Source organism: Ochotona curzoniae, unplaced genomic scaffold (assembly GCF_017591425.1).
Source record: "Ochotona curzoniae isolate NIBS_2020 unplaced genomic scaffold, NIBS_Ocur_1.0 contig_2294, whole genome shotgun sequence".
Classification (NCBI taxonomy): Eukaryota; Metazoa; Chordata; class Mammalia; order Lagomorpha; family Ochotonidae; genus Ochotona; species Ochotona curzoniae.
The window spans coordinates 2529356-2549623 of NW_024465405.1; the positions used below are offsets into that span (position 1 = coordinate 2529356).

The 20268-nt window shown below is 44.7% G+C and overlaps 1 protein-coding gene across 1 annotated transcript; it reads left to right on the plus strand.

Moving 5' to 3' along the window:
- The first annotated feature begins 1375 nt into the window (after positions 1–1375).
- Positions 1376–19422, plus strand: SPP2 (secreted phosphoprotein 2). Its single transcript, XM_040972478.1, has 8 exons — positions 1376–1584; positions 1668–1792; positions 6290–6412; positions 7378–7485; positions 11689–11743; positions 12493–12543; positions 15111–15200; positions 19319–19422. Exons 1-7 carry the CDS (start codon positions 1518–1520, stop codon positions 15188–15190), a joined length of 609 nt encoding a protein of 202 aa, XP_040828412.1. The 5' UTR covers positions 1376–1517; the 3' UTR covers positions 15191–15200; positions 19319–19422.
- Positions 19423–20268: the final 846 nt, after the last annotated feature.

Consider the following 20268-nt stretch of genomic DNA (forward strand, 5'->3'; position numbering starts at 1 on the left):
CATGTTACTTCCTTTAAGGCATCCTCCAGACCTGTTGCGTTACGCATGACAGACAGATGGTTAGAAGAAAACATTGAAGTTTGCCAACTGGTTGCCAACTTCTGTTCTTGGACTTGTTCTTTAATTCTTCTGTGCAAACGTTATGAGTTAGCTTGACTAGGTCTTTGGCTAACTTTGTTCTGGATCTTTCTCTGAGGATGTCTTTGAGTGTGAGGTGAAGACTGCACCTCCACCATAAGGGTAGACCCCACCCAATCACCGAAAGACTGAATGGTGATGATGGACCATCCTGAGGGGGAAGGGATTCTGCAGGAGGCTGCAGCTCTGCCCTGGGACTCTGCCGGGACACTCTGCAGATCCTGCACTGGCCAATCCCAAAGCCACATGGACCCATTCCTTAAAATGCACCTCCCCGTCTCCCTCCATCTTTTCTTCTCGGCATAGCTATCACCAACACAACACCTGACACCAAACATTTACGCCCATTGCATCATCCTCAAGGATGCTCCCCAGCAAGCAGTGGAGCCAATTTCCAGCACAGCTCTTTGTCATGAGCTTCACCAACAGGCAAATGCCTGTAACACAGGTGATGTTCAAAGACATCCATGGGCAGAGAGCTGTGGTAATTCACAGCTTTTCACTCCCATTTTCCAGATCAGACATTAGTGTCCTCATGTCAAGTTCTCTTCTTTGTGGTCACAATTTCCAAAAAGCTCTTGAAATACCCACACCACTTTCTAAAGTGGCCAAGAACAAGGTCTTGAGAGAGAACTAAACAGGCAACCACTTAGAGAACCTGTTAACGGGTGAGCATGAGACTGTATCTCTTGCCTCAAATGAATGAAATGTAAAAAGCTAATCACTAGCCCATGTGGATAGAAATGAGAGACAAGGGGCCCGGTGCAGTACCCTAGTGGTTAAAGTCCTTAACTTACACACACTGGAATCCCATATGGGCAAAGGTTTGTGTCCCAGCTGCCCCGCTTCCCATCCAGGTCCCTGCCTGTGACCTGGGAAAGCAGTCAAGGTCGGCCCACAGCCTTGGGACCCTGCACCCATGTGGGAGACCAGGAAAGAAGCTCCAGGTTCCTGGCTTTGGATTGGCACAGCTCCAGCCATTGTGTCAACTTGAGGAGTGAATCAGAGGCATGGAACATTTTCCTCTGTCTCTCTTCCTCTCTGTAGATCTGACTTTTCAATACAAATAAATCTCAAAATAAAATAATTGAGAGACAAGATCAACAACACGTGTAGGTGAAGTCCTAAACCTCCTGATGCCCTTTGCTGTGGCCTGAAGTCCCCCCACATGAGGGATGAACTTTAAAAGTGGCCTCACCCTGGAAGCTTTCCATAGGAAAAGTCAGCAGCAAACATTGACCCCAGGATCAACGGTTTCTGGGTGAGCTACAGATCCTGCGGTCAGAGAGCCGTGGGGCTACATCCAGGCAAGTGACTCCTTGGGGGAAAACTGTCATCCTCAAATTCCCCAAGTCTGAATCAAGGTTGTTCTCCTTACAATGGACAGGCTGGTGGTGAAGATCCTGGTCGTGCTTGCTCTTGGGGCCGACCACTGGGCTTGCTCAGGTAAGGGCTCAGGTAAAGGCCTGGGGCCACCTGAGTGAAGGCTCCTGCCCTGTCTGACTGTGACCCTGTGCTTGTGTTGCCAGGTTTCCCTGTGTATGACTACGACCCTGCCTCCTTGCAGGAAGCCCTCAGGGCCTCTGTGGCAAAAGTGAATTCCCAGTCGCTGAGTCCCTACCTGTTTCGGGCATTCAGAAGCTCACTCAAAAGAGTAAGTGCTTGCTGGAGGGTTCTCTGCCCTTCCTGTCTCCACTTTCTTCGTTTTTGTTTCTTCGGAAGCCCCACTTAGGAAATTTCACGAAAGAGGTGACTCTTCCAGGCTGCTTTGCTTTCTTTTGGGCACAAAAGCATTGGTTGCAGCTTTGGCCATGGTGCTCTCAAGGGCTGATTTTTCTTCTGCCCCTCAGCTTACTCCTGCTGCCTTGCTTCCTTGCCCCTGTGGCCAAGGTCTCTGTGGGTTCTCCTTGGGCATCTTGGGATGAACTTCTCCCTTGACTGAAAGGAGGCAGTTTCGCTTCTCCACTTAACCATTCTACTCCTAACTCTATAGCAAAAAAAAAAAAAAAAAAAAATCGGCTTCTGAGCTCAGGAAATCTGCCTTCCTTTGTCAATTTAATATTCTGTTTTTTGTAAGCTGGGGAAATGTGCGAGGAGGCTGTGGGGTGCTGCTGATGGCCCAGCCTGTGGCAGGCACAAGGACTGAAAGGGAATGGGAGCCCTGGGCAGCGAGTCTGCACGTGCCTCCCTGGTCCCTCGGGGATTTCACTGGCTATTAGACAGCAATGAGGCTCATCTGGAGGTAAAGCAGAAGCGCCTTCCAGAGGATTCAGTTCAAGGTGGGAGCTAGAAGAGGACTGTGAAGTTTCAGCTTTCAGGAATGACAACTGCAGGCAGCTGAGCTGCATAGCAACAAGAATGGGGACGTGACTGGGAGCATCTCTGTCTTAGGGGTTTCCCCGGCCTGCTGGCTCCCTTCAGCCGCCTCTCCTGGACGCCCCTTAGCTCACACTCAGCTCACTCCCTCTGTAGCTCTTCGGTGGACACAGCTCATGGTTTCCTCACCCCAATCTCCAAATACAAAGTAGACTCATCTTAACCCTTTCTAGAAACACTGCTTCAGTACAAGTCCCAAGTTATTTAATCAGATTGGTCCAGCTGTCTTTGTCAATTGGGTCAGCTATGGTTCAGACACAATCTGTTACCCCAAATCCATGAAAGAGCTGAATCTCCAAAGCCCTGGGTTGATGGTATGAAGTGAGTGGAAGTTGACTCAGACCCTGGCGATTAGAGAGGGGCCTTTGGGAAGGAGCTGGCTTTAGGTAAGGCGGTTAGGCTGGAGCCGCCATGACTAAAATGTTTTTGTAAGAGGGACAGAGTTAGGCCAACACCCAGATGCGTGTTGTCCCTGTCTTTTGCCTTGTGATGCTCACCAGAAAGGCCATCTGCTGGGATGTGATACAGCTGAAGAGGCCAGCACGAGAGCCTGCACCATGTTGTTTTGACTTTGGGAGTTACATGACCACTTTATCTCTGTAAAGTAGCTTGTCTCTATTATTTCATTATTTAACAAATCAGCTGACATACAATGAGCCAGGCTTTAACTAAGATGCTCACCCCAGTCCCAGATGGTCGTGGGTAGTGTGGGTGGGGTCCCTGCACTGGATGTTGTGGAGGTATGAAAACCCTGCAAGGTGTGTGTGGTCAGCTGCTAAGCTGATGGTTGAAGTTCTTCTGGAAGAGGTCTGGGTCAGAACAGAGAGCCTCATTCACTACACAGCACTTGTCTTGGGTTGCAAACATCAATTTCCACTGGCATTTAAACAGACCCACTTGCGCAATGCCCTTTGCCAAGCTGGCAAGGTTGACAGCTTTAATGTCCTGGTTGTTTAGTTAGTGCTCAGCACAGAAGAAAGTTCGCAGTTCATTGCATACCAGAGCACATGAAGACAAGCAATGCTCAACATTAAATCCTGAGGCAGCTGAATGCTGTTACTATGGAAATCTGGCCTGGGTTGTTGAGCTAGTGTGAGATATTGGTCACTAGGGCACACTCTAGCATGTGTGCCATCTTGATTTGGGCATTTGGCCCCAGACCCAGTCAACAGACCCTTAAAAATAAGCATACCCAGATATATCGTGGGAACCTTGATGGGCACAGGGAGGAGAGCTGCCTCTCTGCCTTTCTTGCCTACAAGCTGGCTTGTCCTTACCACTCACCAGCCTTTTGTGCTGCATTCAAACTGTTGAAGCTACCTTTGCGGCCTCTTTGAAAATTCTATTTTCCCAGTGAGAGGAAGCCTTCCTTCAAACCCCTTGATGATACTTCTTTCCTCTGAGAAGCATTTCACTTTGGGGCTTGTGCTATGTGTGTCAATTGTGTCTTCGTCAGAGGCTCTGTAGATGGTCCCAAATATATCTGCTAGAAATGAGGTTACGACGTGGAGGCAAAGATTGGACAGAGTGGAATGGTTACTTCTCCAGCATGGAGGATAGAAGCCATTCAGAAGGGAAGAAATAAAAAGAGTAAGAAATATTTATGAAACATTAGGCCTTTTGCTTTGGGGGTGGGGGGAGAAAGAAAAAGAGAGAGAGAGAATTAACACAGTGAAAAGGAAGAATGACAGAATAAAAAAAGGAATTCCCAGTGCTCCCTGAGAGAGAATAACCTGACAAAAATTCTCTTTGAAAAGCAATTTGGAAGTATGTGTTAAGTGTATTTATAAACAAACACTTTACACTTCTGCTTGCACCCTTTCACTTGTAGGAATATTGCCACAGGAAATACGTGTTTAAGTCATGGATAGGCACATGTGGGAGTTTCTGGGTTCGGTACAGCAGGCCTAGGGAGGAGAGTCTGGCTTTTCTATTTCATGGATGGTTTGCTTCGTCAATTCCTACTCGGTTTTGGAAAACTCATCAAGCAGCTGAAGATCTGAGTTTGCTACTGACTAAGGTGTCTCAAGCACTCATGGGGTAGACACTGGCCCAGCAAATGAGATGCCTGCCCTGTCTCTACATCAGACAACCTGGGTTGATTCCTGGATTCTATTCCTGGCTCTGGATTCCTGCTCCAGCTTCCTATTTGTGCAGACTCTGGGAGCAACTGGGTGCTTCCTGCCTTGGGGAGATCTGGTTAGGGAGTGGGGAATGGATGAGTCCTCTCTCTGTGTGTCTCTCTCTTTCTTCCCACCCCCCACCCATCTCTACTTCGCTATGTGTCTCTCTTCCTCTCAAAAGAAGCACTGATGGAATAAGGAGGTTTGTTTTAGTCAAAACACAAAAACAAACGAACAAAATAAAACAGAAACCTGTTCCTGGACTTTCATGCTCTGACTTTACGTGAAACTTTTGAAGACACTCTGTCTAACAGGTGTCCCTGATTCTCTCCTAGAAAGTGATATATGCATTGGTTCTGTGTCATCCTTGCACAACGGGCTCCTCTCCATCCTTCAGGTCTGGAGGAGTTCTGTGGCACTTTCTCTAAAGTAACTGCCATTGCCATTGCCTCCCACTCCTGTTACCATGTTCCTATTGCTTTTGTTCTTCAGGGTACCTTACTGATCTGAAATAATCTTGGTAGCTTCCTTTGCTGCATTTCCTGAGTGGCATTCCTTCTGTAACCTAGGCAGGATAGTATTTGTCCCTTCTGCCTTTGGAGCTTAACTCTCAGTGAATCACAAGACTTTTGTGGCCAAAGAATTTCCAGGGTTTCTCATGGAGGTCTGAAAGATTCCTCCAGCATCACACCCTTGGCAGAAAGGACTAAAAAAAATCACACACATTCATTCACAGATCCAAGTTGCTGATGCAGGAAGCCAGGACAGAATAACCCTATGTGCAATAGAGATGCATCTGCTGCTGGATGACTTATTTCAGAAATTAAGAAATTCTAGAACATTCTTCAAATTTCATGCAGTTGATTTTGGTTACCTACAGTGATAGCTATATGTAAAATCACTATAAATACTGGATTCATAAGTACAGAATCGTTGCTTCTAGAGGAAATACAGGGCTAGGTTTATGCAGGCCTTGAGTGACACCATATTAGCCAACCCATCAATACATAATCTTGTTGCTTGAGTTCTGGTGTGAATATGCCACCTTATTTACACACACTGTTGATTCATTAACTTTGAGGCTGCCGCTGAAGACACTGTGACTTACATCTAAACAGAGCTTGTCTGACACACATTTTCTCTCTAAGGTGTGTGACACACTTTGGACTCAGAGGGACATTGGACAGCTCTTCAGCAGTAGCTTGGGGGGCTATTTAAAGTGATGATAAATTACTGCCAATAAATTATAGGCACAAGCTGTAGCACTGAGCAGGCCGCAGGAAGTACGCGTGTTTAATGTTTGAGGGGCTGAGGCAGAAGGGGGTGTCTGTCCTGCTCAGCATGCATTTTGGAAGATTCAACTTTCCACTCTGTACATGTCTGTGAATGCCTGAAAGGGGTTGTAACTATCGAATTGGGGCTACAGCTAACCTTTTGTGAGCAGACACGTTCACAAACTTGGGATTCACAGATGATGAGGACCCATTGTGAAAGTGAATCATTGGATGCTGTTATTAGGACAACAAGTTCTAGTTCCACTGATGACTTGGCAAATCGTGGCTTTCGTGGTGGGTGAGCCTGCTTTACCATGGGTGAAGGGAGTCGTTTCTAGGATCAGCAACTTCACAAACACATCTATTGTTTTTGTGAAGGTCAATGCCTTGGACGAGGACAATGTGATCATGAATTTGGAATTCAGCATTCGAGAAACTACATGCAGGGCAGATTCTGGAGAAGATCCTTCTTCATGTGCCTTCCAAAGGGGCTACTATGTGGTGAGCATGATGGGGGAAAAGTTTGACTCCAGAAAATAATGTAGGACATGGCCTTGGTTCTTCTGTGACCTGGAGCAGATTTGGAGTGCCACAGAGAGCTTGGATACATCCTGGCTGGCGTCTGGCCACTCCACTGTCCAGTCTGGGCTCCCTGGTGAGGACAGTGTGAACTGGCTACTGTAAACTTGAGCTTATGAGCTGCAGAGGGATCATGCTCCTGAGGGATTGTAATAAATTAACCCCTACTTTTAAAATGGTGATGAAGTTAGGTAAAGTGCATACAGAGAGGCCAACAGCAAATCAAATCCCCACACATTTCAAATGCTGCGGTAGATGGATATCAGTCATCAGCTGTGGTGTTGGCTCAGGCAGCTTCTCCTGCTACTGGCCGTGTGCAATATACCTCCTCGACTCGGCTCTGGGTCTGTGAGACTGGGAACATTCCACAGTCCTTTTCATTTCCTTTTGTCCGTTACAAATGACCACACTAAATCAACCTCATCAGCAGGAATACCATCTGAACAGGACAACACAACTCTCAGCCCCAAATATGCTTTCTGAAATATTTGCGTTCAGGCATACAGATCCTTAGGCTCCTGTTGTTAATTGCTTAGTTATTTGTCTCATGAAACTTTTTACTGTGACTTACAAAAGATCCCAAACACAGTGTCTGAGTGCCAAGAGTTGGTGCTGTTGGCATGGACCTAAGACATCCCTCACTGTCCATGAAAGGAACGTTTGCTTCTCTGAGAAATTTATAGCATATCAAACACCCAAGCAGCATCCAAGTATTTCATTTCTTTCTAATTCCATCCTGAGACATTTTCATTTGGGAAAATTGAAATGCTCATGTGAATTGTTCCTTTCTGGATTACTTTGTCAACTCCTTCACCATTGCTTGGTTTATTTCACAGAGGTTCGCTCTGTGAATCCCGAGAGCTGTAACTCACTGTCTTCCTTCCCAGCCAACAGTCACATGCAGAAGCACAGTGCAGATGTCCGGAGAAGAGGTGCAGGACGTGTGGGCTCGCTGCCATTGGTCCTCCTTCTCCGACTCCAACAGCAGTGAAGAGGTATGGCCACAGTCTTGTCTTACACAGCAGCTCTTGGGGATCTCTGTGGGTCTTTAAAATGCAGCATGGCTTGATAGGGTAGCTGGATCATCACCCATGCTTAGATAAGATAATTTGGATATATTGGATACCAACAACATCTTTTTTCCTATTTTCCGTGCTGTCTGTTTATCCCTCTACCTCTCTGTATTTTGGTATCTTTCTCTGTCTCTCTCTGCTCCTCCCTCCCCTGCCGTGTGTGTGTGTGTGTGTGTGTGTGTGTGTGTGTGTGTGTGTGTGTGTGTGTGTGTCTGTTTTTCTGCCTCTCCACTCTGCTTTAAGATTTGGGACATGTCCTCAAAAAACAATTAACAAATCCTCCAAGTGTTGGGTCTAAGTGTGTGGCTCCTTGGCACTGTAGTTTGAGGGAAGGAAGTGGATCATTTTGATTGGGCCAGTGCTTCAGGCTGGCTCTCAGTTCTGCAGTCCCGGTCAATGTACTTGCTCTCCATTTAACTAATGACCCTCAGAGTCCTTGTCAAGTGTGGTGAGGAACATCAGTCTGAGGGTTGTTGAGGAATGCTGTATTTAAGCTGATGGACAGTGTCTGGTATCTGATGGATGCCCGTGATGACAGTACCCTTCTTGACTTTCAAATGACATTGAAGCAATATTGTAGCAATATTGTGAGGTGAGAAATATATTTCTAACTTGAAATTCTATTGCACATTTATTAACTTCTCTCCTTGCTAGACTATACTTGAGGGTATAGAGTGTTTGTTTTTGTCGATCTAGAATAATGTTTTGATACAACACAGTTTTTCTTGATAAAAAAAATTTGGTGAGTGAATACAGATACAATGGAGAAGCAATAATCAAGTATACAATACACAAAATCTCTTGATTTTTAACTAGGGGAAAATGTACTTTTTAGTACCAATTCATTTGTATTAGAATAACAATAAGATTTAAAAAATCTGTATTATTTTGCAGTGAATTCCTCCAACATTTTTATTCAATTATTCAAAATTTCATTCTCTAGTGGAAACAACATTAAAAGAATATAAGGTTTTGACTTCAATAATTATATCCAATTATGTTTTTGTAGTATTAATATACACACACTCCAACTATCTTGTGTGCAAGTTCATCTCAGAATTAGAGAGTAATGATATCAGTGACCAAAGAACTCTGAGGAGGAGGTGTTGTGAGGGATGGTTCCTTTGCTGTGCAGGGTGCTAACATTTTCTCTGTAAATCTTAGTTGAGCAAAACTTCATGAGTTGAGCTCACACAAACTTTAGAGGGCCAATTTCCAAGGGATTTTTGAGCTGCCGTGGAGCCATTGCTCAAGGATCTTTTAGGGACACTGGGGCAAATGCCCTGGGCCTCCTTTTTATACGCTCTGCCGACAAGTCTGGGAAGTGAGTCAGACTTATCACACACTGAGCCCAGGTATCGCAATGACCCAGTGCATCACCTTGCAAGAGTGTTCTAGGATTTATTTTGTGATTTCCAAGGGGAGAAAGCAGTGGGCAGCAAGACAAGCACAGCCCTAAGAGAGAATCTTGTACCCTGACTACTCATGGGACCAGTGTTGGGGGCCACAGGAGGAGGACAATAGATACCACGTTGGTAGAGAAGTGAGAGCTAACCTGGAGAACTGACCTGCCAACCAAGAATGGGAGGTGGGGAGAAAGGGTGTTGGGGACAGAGTAAAAAGGAACTGTCAGGCGTGCTGGAAATCATTTGGGAAATGTGAGAGAAGCTGGCATATTAAGCCTTGAAAAGCAAAATGCAGTGGGGAGAGACACAAGGTCGGGTTGGAGAGGAGCCTCCCGCATGAGACAGGCCTTATGGGTCACGTCAGGGATGCTTGGCTTTATCTTAATGATAGTGGGGCTTTTGAGAGGTTATGAGTGGAGAGTGGCTGAGCCGGGTGAGGAATGGATGCCAGGCAGGTACAAGTGACTACACAGCAATAAGAAGGAGCAGAGCAGGTGAGAGAAGGCTACATGGGGCTAAGACTGGGTAGAAAACATTGGGGAAAATAGATTCTAGTTCCTTCTATGACCTTTAGCACCACTGAAACTAATTCAATGATTGATCTCCTCATTTAACCCCTCTTCTGTCTTGGAGAGGTTTACTGATTGTTTATGCAATCCACACATTTCGTAGTGTTCTAACTGCACGTCCAGGTCTCGTTATCTGCTCCCTGCCTGCTCTTCTGCATTCTCCCTACCTCCCAAGTCTTGTCAAGGCAGCAGAGAGTGAAGCCCCAACCCACCTTGGATCTCCACCTTCTGAACACAGGTGGGAAAGGACGCAGCTCTCTCTAGCACTAGACAAATGTCCTGCATCATTTTCTTTGTCCTAGTCCACAGGCTCATATACCTCTTTTCATACCTTTCTGCATACAAGTTACATGTTTATTTTAAAATGACACCTATTTGCTGAGTACATGTGGTATTTTATACATGTTAGATGCTGGTTTTAGTGAATTTTTGTTTGCTTGAAAGACAGAGGGACAGAAAGTAAAGCACAGACAACGATCTCCATCTACTGGTCTGTTCCCCAAAGGTCCATAACAGTCAGGGCTGGGTTGGGCCAGACCTGGTGGGGGTGGCAGGGGTCCAGCTGGGGTCACAGCCAGGTACTCCAAGATGGGATGGAACAATCCCAAGTTGAATCTTCACAGCTACACACACACACACACACACACACACACACACACACACACACACTTTCTTGATCTCTTTAACTGTTGATTAGCCCTGGTTGATCCCAACTCTTGGCTATCGGGAGTAGCAATGCAATAAGCACGGGAGTGTTGCTCTCCCCTTGGTACCCTGATTTATGTTCCAGTACATACACAAGTACGTCAGTAATGGGATACTGGGTCACAGCACAGCTCTGATTCAGATGTTTAAGAGAACGGAACATTTTACACCAACAATTTTGGCAACTTATGTAAAGAGGGTGTATTTCTTCAAAAAGCAAGTTCAGGAAACTGGCGTGAAATGAAAAAGTTTTTCAATAGCCTCACATGTATGTAAGAAGTTAAATTAATCAAAAAATCCTCTCCATAGATAAAGGCCTGGGTGGCTCACTGATTCACTGATCTATTCCACCAAACTCTTGAAAAGTGCATGATAGTACAATAATATGTTCTTTCAAAAAAAAAATACAAAAGGATCAGTATTTCCAAAGTAATTTTAAGGGATCAATGTAACTCTGCTATCAAAACCTAGTGAATTAAAAAAAATAGGACTGAACCATACACCTAATTAATACAGTTGGAAAGACCCTTGACTAAATATACAGCAAATGAAATCCAGAAAAAATAAACATACATTGTTATTTTATTTTTCTTCTCTTCCTCTGTGTATATCTACTGCACTGCTAAGATTGGTATTTTTGCAGATTTTCATGATGACTGTGATTGCTTTTTTGCTTCTTCTTCCTAGTTTTTTTTTTTCTTTTTAATTTAGAGCCAGAAACTTTGTCTAGATCTCCCATGCAGGAGAGGGAGCCGAGGACGAGGACCATTTTCTGTTGTTTTCCCAGGAATATTAGCGGAGAGTTGGGTAGCAAGCAGAGCAGCAGGGACTGGAACCAGCACCTAGGTGGGATGCTGGCACCTTGGGCACGCACTTTTCCTTCTGAGGAGGACTCTAACAGGTGGAGTCTTCCTCCAGGCTGGGACAGGTGTAGCGAAGGCAGCTCCATGGCTGCCTAATGCAGTTCCAGAGGCTCAGACCATGGAAGTCAGCCTGGCATTGGGTTTCCCTGTGGCAGGCCTGGCTCTGGGTCTGCCATTCAGGCTCAGCCTTCATTCTCTGTCCCTCATCTAAGCAGCCAGCAGTCACTTTGCTTTGCGACAGTTTGGGAAATTGCAGTAGTTTCATGACATCTTTTACGGACGCTGTCACGGAGACCTCAATTCCAGACTAAAGTTTTGTGTGTCTGTAAGCTCATGTAACAGTTTCTGACCACGGTATCTGGGAGCACATGTGGAGTTCCCTGAAAACCATGGAGTTGACTTCAATTTCATGTCAGTTGCTCTTTCCTGCACTTTCTTAACTGTGAATGTTTGTTATTGAGTTTTCTGGTTCAATACATTATGTCATTAAAAAAGGAATTCTGCTTCTGAGTCCTCTACGTAATATTCACTTTTTTTTCCCCCTTTCACATGCTGATACACGCTGGTGCCTCCACTCCTTAGATGATTTTTGGAGATGTGTTGAGAGCCAATAGGTGGAGAAATGAACATCCACTTGGTAAGCTGTGTTCTTGTTATGTTTTTTCTTGAAATAACTTTGTTTTGAAGCTTTTTCTAATGAGTTACTTAACTCTAGGAATATCTAAAGATAGCCTTTAAATACGGTAATTTCAGAAATCCACATTTTATTTCACTTTTGACTCTTCCATATCATTTGATATTGATAATACTTCTACTAATCTCATGCTGCTTTGTATTATGTGGAGCTTTTCAGTACCTGAGTCCATTTGGTGACCCTAACTTTTCCATCAAATGCACAGGGCCAGTGTTGGTTTTCCCCGTAAGAGGGTTCCCTAATTTAGACATGTGTGTTTCATCCCGGGTGTATTGCTTAAGTCATAGGGGCCAGGGGCGTGATAATATATAGCTGGGAGAATCAGGATCAGACTACACCTGACTGGTTGGGACTGGCCTTTGCTATCCCCCAGTGTGCCTGTAGTGGACCATCCCTTTGAGTGTCTTGGTAGGAGGACAAATGTCCTCCTTCTGTTCCCTGTTATGGCTTGAGGTAGGATTGGGTGGTTGTCCTATGAGTCAAGTATCCTTGAGACTTTGTCTTACTGGTATTGATGGTGGTGTCACCCTATAGTCCCATTGCTTCTTCATTTATAAAGACCATTCGTGGCATCAAGATAATACTACAGAATGTTCTAGAGCTGGAGACCATTTGTGGCATCAGGATACTATCACAGAATGTTCTAGGGCTGGGCTTGAGCCTCTTGTCTTGTGACTGTTGTTGTGTTCCAGGTCTGACTCGCGAGGACCCCAGAAATGAGCACTTTTATGATCGCTCACTTGGTAAGTGGTCTGTCTCTTTCTGTGCATATCATCACACCCTGGTCTGGGCAGCCCACACTATTGCTGAGGTTGATAGCTCAAGTCTCCAGAATATGAAACATTGTAGGTGACAGTGAAAAAAATAGTAATAAGAGACCCCACTTAACAAGCCAATGAAATGGGAGCCTGGAGGTACCAACTCACTTTAGAGTGACTAGAAGCACAGGGATTAAATCCTGCTCAGAAAATCAGCATTATTTGTCTTCTACCCCACTGTGAGTACTTCCTGTGCAGCCCATACTAATGAGTTCATCTTTTCTGTACTCTACCAAATTTCTTAGTGGGTTACTAGCCAGTGGGTTACTAGTTAGTGGGTTATTGATCAGTCCTTGCTCTGAGCAGACCCATTCTGCCCTTTTCTCTTTAGCAGAGCTTTGTAACAGATGCACTGCCTGCCTGAATGGATGAAGCAATGGGAGATGACTCATAGCACTAATGGAAACACACAAATGCTTGCCTTGTACTAATTGCTTAATGCCATTTTCTCCTCCTGTGTCCACCCTGTGAGGCAGCTCTGTGCCTTTTCTCATTTCCTCAGGAAGCAAAGCGAAGTTCAGTGAGTCTCTGTGACTTGCTTAAGCTGACGCTACCCACAAGAACTTTGCCAAAGGCAGAGCACAGCAGACAGGACTTAAGAGAGCCGAGAGGCTCTGGCACCTGTGCTTTCTAGAATTGGTGTGAACTCTGCTCCATGTTCAAAGCAGTTCATTAGAGTGAAAAACACAGACATTCATAGATTTCATTAGGATCAGTATCCCATCTTCATTAGACATGCTCCAGTTTATGAAAAGTATTGGGGCTTACCTCATGTGGCTAGAGTGAAACAATGCAATAACTATGCCTACATTTGCTACCTCTTTCCAACTGAGTACTTGGGAAGAATGTAGTTATTGCAACAGCGTGATTTCTGCTGCGAATGTTTCTAGTTGAACGCTCGTTTTGGATTTGCCGTCAGAATCCACGGCCTATACTGGTGGTCATCTTGGTTTGACTTTGGAAACAAATCTGAAGAATTAGCTCAGTGACCAACCTGGAAGCACTGAATTTTTTTATTACACTGATTAAGTTATACTTAGAATGTAGCAGCTTAAACCAATCATGGATTCTCTGTGAGCATCAAGAAACCAGTGGTAGTTTGGTCTGTAAAGTTGTTACAGGTAAGATGCTCGCTGAGGCTGTGATCCCATGGGAAACAGACGGAAGGGCCCGCTGCCAAGCTCACCCACATGGTTGTGGATTCTTAGACTTCACTGTTTAGGGTTTTCCTACATGAGCCTTCCATGGGGTGGTGTGAATTTCTCCAGAGACAAAGATCCCTGAAAATGACAAACAGAAAAGGAGTGGGTTAGGGACACACACACACACACACACACACACACACACACACACACACACACACAAGGGGAGGGGGAGAGCAAGAATGAACAGGCAAGGAAGCACTCAAGGCAGAAAGCACAGTCTCTTTAACCTTGGAAATCAGGCGATCATTCCTCCGTAGCCAAGGATTCTGCAGTGAAGACTTCAACCAAAGGCTGATTGAAAATACGTGAGAAATGAATTGCACCTGCAGTGAACATATATAGACTTTCTTTAACTTGTCCCGATTCCCTAAACAACACAGCACAGCAAGTATTTATGTAACATTACCTCGTATTAAGGGTGATGAGTCTTCAGAGATGATGCAGATACAGTGAGGTCTCCAAATGTTTGTGGGAAAGGTATTCACGAGAAAGCTTTGTATGCATTTTTTTAAATGTTGAATGAGTGCAAGCCTATCTTTTAATTCCATTTTCCACAAAGTTTCTAAGTTTCTTTGTGTATGGAAGAATGACAGATAAGTTATATGCAAGATCATGTAAGGTACTTGAGCACTTTGTTATTGCCAGTGTGTCCTGGCTGCTTAAGGAGGGCGATGCCATCACATCTCTGTTTTGTCAGTCACACAGACCAGCTGTGGGCTGATGAAGGTGGGGCTCTTCCCAGATGTGAATGCCATCTTGGGAGACTGGTTATGGCTTTGGAAAAATCCATATAGGAGGAAATTTATACTGTATGGCTATAATTGCCAGCCTTTATATGACTCAGAAGTTATTTCTAAGCCAAATTCTGAAAATATTTTGAGAGTTGAGAGGACCATGGACAGAGATGTTCTGTCATCTTGGAGATGGCTTCCAACATGCTCCTTCAACTAAGCTCAACAAATGTGAGCGCCTGTTATGGGGCAGATCCCACAGAGGACCAGCGGGTGGAATGATCAATGTTACAACCCCTGTTGCAGTTGTAGCTGAGACAGACCACGTGTGGAGATTCTGAGGAGGAAGACCTAAACCCAGGTCCTAGCTGTAACACGGGGGCCTGGGAGAGCTCTGCCAGGGCAGATGGGGTCATGGCAGCCTTGGGCCTTGCCTTGGAGGTGTGGGTTCAGGCTGCCCTGAGCACTGTCCTCACTAATCTGTGGTCACACAACCCACGCAGTATTGGATCTTGATGACACTGGCAGAGCCTCTGCTTCCCCTTTCCATCCTTAGATGTTGTGAGAAGGAGTTTCTCTCCTGGAAGATACCTGAACTACCAGCGCAGACCAAGAATCCGTACTGCCTTTGAGTGATGGTCTTGAGGTAAGGGGGCATCCTTGTTTCCTACTTGGAAGGGACGCCTTCAACCTGCTGACCACCATCTGTCCCATGCTGTTCAACTCCCACCCTTGCTTCCATGCCTTCTCTTGCCTCTTCCTGGATCCTGCTCCTCAGCTGACTTTCCCAACTCACTCCTCCTCAGTGCCCACCCAGAGCACTTACATCTGTTGTCACAGATGTGCTTAATTTTCTCTGCTTAAGACCAAGCAGCAAACAATAAAACAATTGAACACGCTCTTCCTTTGAGTCAGGGTCACCCATCTCAGTTGCTGCCTCGCTCCAGCCTGCCTACCCTGGTAGGCATTGTGGTCTATCAAAGCTGCCTCAATCTCCCTACTGCTGTCTCAATCTCCCCACTGTAATATGGTGGAGCCCCAATTTCTTGAGCAGTAATTTAAATATTAGTGATTATTTGTATTAACTCTTTGGCCCAGTCCTTTCCATATTCTGCAAGTTACTGTCAGCCTTTCTACTTGCTGAACTTCAGGCCTCACAGACGTGTTTCCCCAAATGTGGCTCTTTTACAACATTATTTTCTGATATCCAGGCCCTGTGTCAGCTGCCCACTGGCAGCAGCTGCCAGGGGTGTCCTGTGAGCCCCTGAAATTCACCTGACTTCCAGTAAAGCTTCTGTGTTGTGACTGGCAGCATCACCTTCTCAGCCCAGCTGTCACTCCCTTTGCAGGTGGACGTTGATGTTATAGACCACCTCTGCTACATCACAGATGATGTCCTTTCTGCATGTCCATGGAGCCTCAGCACAGGGCCTCTCTGCCCGCCTGACTTTCCCAGGCTGGCTTCAAGGATGTCCTCAGCCGTTGCCACCCAGTGCCCTCCCCAGAGCCAGGCACACCCAAAAATATGTCCTTGATGTACATATACGTGGTGGGTTCCCATGATTCTTTTACCAAAAAGCAGCCCAGCTTGGCGTAATTAATGTTTAACCACTGGAATTTTTAAAAAGTCAACTGATATTTTACTAAAGTAGGAGGAAGATTTACCAGAGGCCACCTTAGATGGAAAATGAAAATGGTAGGGTTTCTTTTTAATCTATGGTATACTGCTCTAAAAATAAAAACCAGCTTTATACTGAGATCAAGGCAACCACTCATTAGGAAGAAATGAATTCATCCCTTTTGCTTTTCAGAGCCTCCACATGGGGCCAACAAGGGCAGTTCTAAGTGTTTTGGCTAGGTTTTGTCTATGAATGAAATCAGGCAATTGGGTATGTATGTGTGTATGTATGTATCTATCTATGAGATATAGATTTATCTGTATCATTGCTGTTGATTTCAGTAAAGTGGGTGATTGCTGACAGCATGTCGGTTTAAGGGCAGCACAAACTAACAGCCAAACGCTGCAGCCCTGGCCACAACGTTGGCTTTGATGGCCGTGCTGGTCATGTTCTTACTTTCCAATGGCCTTGAGCCAGGCATGTGTCTAGCTCTGACATGCTAGATGCTGTAAGGGAGGCCAGGAAGCAGAGGGACAATGATGGAGCCCATCTGGTGGGTTTGGGCTCATCTGACACAGTTGTGAGCCATCTCTGACACCTGCAATCTTGACCCAGCTCCTTAGCTCCCTGCCAGCCCAGTCCTCTCTAAGGTTTATTACTGTTTACTTGTTTTTGTTCTTAGAAGACCATCTATTCATCAAGGCTGCATTCCCCTGTTATTTTTTATTAATTGTTTTGGTTTATTAAGAAGTAAACATGTTACTAATAATATGTCTATACAAATGAAGTGATTGATAACATTATCCTTGGTAAGTTTCAGAATGATAAAAATAGGATCTAATGTAATCCAACAGATTAGGAAGAAAGAATGAACAAATGAAAGCCTGATTGAAAGCAAGGTTAGTATTTTCAAATCATGGGCATTCCTTGAGGGTGGGAGCCTCGACTCATTCATCATGGAATCCCCAGAGCCTGGCTCAATCCACAGAATAAAATAGGAGCTGAGTCATCATTTCTGTAATGTACTAAACACCTTTCTGGGATTCCTTCAGAATGGTAGACAACATTTAACACAGAACATTGGCTAGTGAAATACAATGTTTGAGGATAGAGTGATGGATTTGCGTGTAGCCTTGTTTGCCTCGTGGTTTTGTTTAGATGCTCTCTCTCACAGAGGTTGTTGACCAGCTGACCTGGAGCTGCGTGAAACTGATCTTGCACACTTCTTCCACAGGCAGGAGCACCACCTTGTATTCAGAACACTGGGAGACAAAGCACTTGAGGGCTCATTTTAAGCAGTGACATCATCTACAAACAAAAGAAAAAATGGGCAAAGCGATTTTTGAAATTCTTCACCACTTTGTGCATGTCTGAGAATGGGTGGTTGCAAATAAAGATGAGTGAGCAGGTGACATCACAAATACGGAGTCCGTGCATAGCGAGGATCAGTTGCAAGGTGGTTCCCTAGAATCTCTTTAATCTTTTGTGCTCCCTTCTTATCTTGTCTGCAGTTAGGGCCCCCAGCACCTTCCCCACAGAGTGCTTGCCTTTCCATTACCTTCCCAACCCTCTGCATCCATCCTTTTGCTTGCGGAACATCATAGCTGCCTGGGATGTTGATGACCACACTTTCTTGAAATCCTCTGACTTCTGAGATTTTGGATTTTGGTTCCCCCCTCAGTTCTTCTCTGCAGCCAACATTGTCCTATGCGTCATGGATCCCTCTTCTTCCTGCTGCCTCTCAAATATGATGTTCCCCAGGATTCCAAGTCTGTCTCTCCCTCTGCTCACTGCCCTTCTTCTGGGCCATTTCATGCGCCACCAGGGTTTCTATGCTCACCTACCCAAGGATTATTCTAACTTCTATTTCCAGACTGTCCTTCTAAGCTGAGCTCCAGGCTTGAGTAAACAATGGCAGGTTAGACACCTCCATCCAGGTATTCCACACCATGCTCAAAGCCATCCTTTCCTTGGAAACCCAAGTCTCATCCTGCATTCAACTCATTTCCCAGTTGTCCTAGCTTGAGATGGATTCTCTGCCTGCCCCCCTACCCATCATCTGATTGGTCACTATCTTCTGCTTTCCTCTGCAGTGTTTCCCAGCCTTTCGCCATGCTGTCTGCTTCTGTCTGGCTTTATCCTTGCCAGCCTGATACATTCAGTACTCATGTTTTCCTGGTGATTTCATCTTGAACCTGTCCACCATCACCTTGACACCAGTTCTTACCAACTCAACATCCCTGTTCATCTGGGGGTTGGACAGCATCTACTTCTTTCAATAATGTGGTGTGTGGTCTGGGTCCTATCTGGCTTTCAGCTTCAAAGCTTTCTTCTGTCTGTTGGTTCACAGGGGTGAGATTCCAAAAGCTGACTATTTCCACCTTCCTGTAATTTGGGTCTCACATGTATTCCCAGGACCCTAATTCTGTAATGCAATTTGCCCCCATCCCTGAGTTTATCCGGAGGATAGCCTATGTGTCTCCTCCAGAAACCTTTTCACTTACCATTTCCTGCACATAGGCATTCTTGGAGTTGTATTTAGTGTGCTGTATTCCAAACACTACTGCCCTCTTCACTAGTTATGATATTTTTAAAGTTGAGGTTGTGCATTATGATCCCCCAATAATCTCTGAATACATACCTGGTGATTGGAATGGATAAACCTATGGGCAGATGGGCAGATAGGTGGATGATGATGGATCTTTGATTGGATGGATGGATGGATATGTGGTTGGATGGATGGATGGATGGATGGATGGATGGATGAGTATTTTCATCTGCAGATGACTGCCTATACCTTTAATGATTTTATTGTTTCCTTCCTTCCCACCATCACATCATAACTTCCTCCTTAAATCAGACTTACTCCTAGCAGCAGACTGTAAGTTTTCCTCAGTCTTTCTGGTTCCCACCTTCCTGAAACTTAAACTTTCTTTCTAGGGCTCTGCTTCCATTTTCCAGACCCAGGTATCTCTTCCTGCAGTTGCCTATCAACTCTTTTCTTTGTTCCAAGAGCTGGCTGCTTTGCATATTCTAGTTAGAAGTGCACTCTTAGATCTGTTTCAGGGCCTTGGGTATCCAAAGTAGCAGAGGGAAGGAACACCAACGTAATCTAATTCTATCTTCCCTTCTCTCTTTTTAACAGAAAGATTCATGGAAGGAAAAGAAGTTCCAATGAGAGAAACTTTATGAACCATGTAATTTTTCTTCTGATCAATTGCAGTCTGTAATAAACATGTTACTTTCCCTGCAAGACTCTTTAATTGCCTGCTTTAAAAAAATAACATTATCAAATTTCTAGACTAGAAGTTGATGGCATGAGAATGGTACTAGTGAAAACTTTTAAGGATTGAGGATTCATAAAGTGACTGTTTAGATCAATTCACAATGGTTCAGAAAGTCAGTCTCAGGTAGCTCAGTGTCAGGGGAAATTTGGTCCTTTTATGTCTAAGTTTTAATTTCACAAAAATCACTTGTGGGGCTCAAGTGGACTTTTCGGGCAGTAAAACTCTGTATGGTATTATCATGGTGGATATGTGACATTCCATGTCTGTGAAAAACTTGTGGAGAGTATGACACGATGATTGTGTCATATATACACAATAAATGGGTTAATAATGGTGTGCCAACACTGATTTATTAATGCAAGATATTAATAATAGAATAAATTTGGGTGAGCAGGAAGAATAGAAGGTATATGAAAACTTTAAGCTCAATTTTTCTATAAACCTAAAGCTAATCCAAAATATAAAATTTAGACGGCTAACGCTGTGGTCCAGTGGGTTCAGTCATTGCCTGTAATACTGGCATCCAGTATTGCTCACTAGTTCAAGTCCTGGCTGTTCCATTTCCAATCAAGCACTCTGGTAATGTGCCTAGGAAAGCAGTTGAGGAATGAATCAATAATTGCAAGATTTCTCTCTCTGCCTCTCCTTTCCATCACTCTGCCTTTCTAACAAATAAATAAATCTTTAAAAATTGTTAATAAAAAGTGTCTGATGGCTAGGGCGCAAGAGGCACCCTGCCCCATCGCTGTTGTCATGAGTGTACTGTGATTGCTTCTTTACCTTTGGCCTTGTTAGTTTAGGCCTCAAT

Excerpts from the sequence above, each read along its gene's own strand:
- SPP2 (XM_040972478.1), top strand. The coding sequence starts at position 1,518 with ATGGACAGGCTGGTGGTGAAGATCCTGGTCGTGCTTGCTCTTGGGGCC. Across the intron at positions 1,793-6,289 it reads TCAGAAGCTCACTCAAAAGA|GTCAATGCCTTGGACGAGGA; the intron begins GTAAGTGCTTGC and ends GTTTTTGTGAAG. Across the intron at positions 12,544-15,110 it reads CTTTTATGATCGCTCACTTG|ATGTTGTGAGAAGGAGTTTC; the intron begins GTAAGTGGTCTG and ends TTCCATCCTTAG.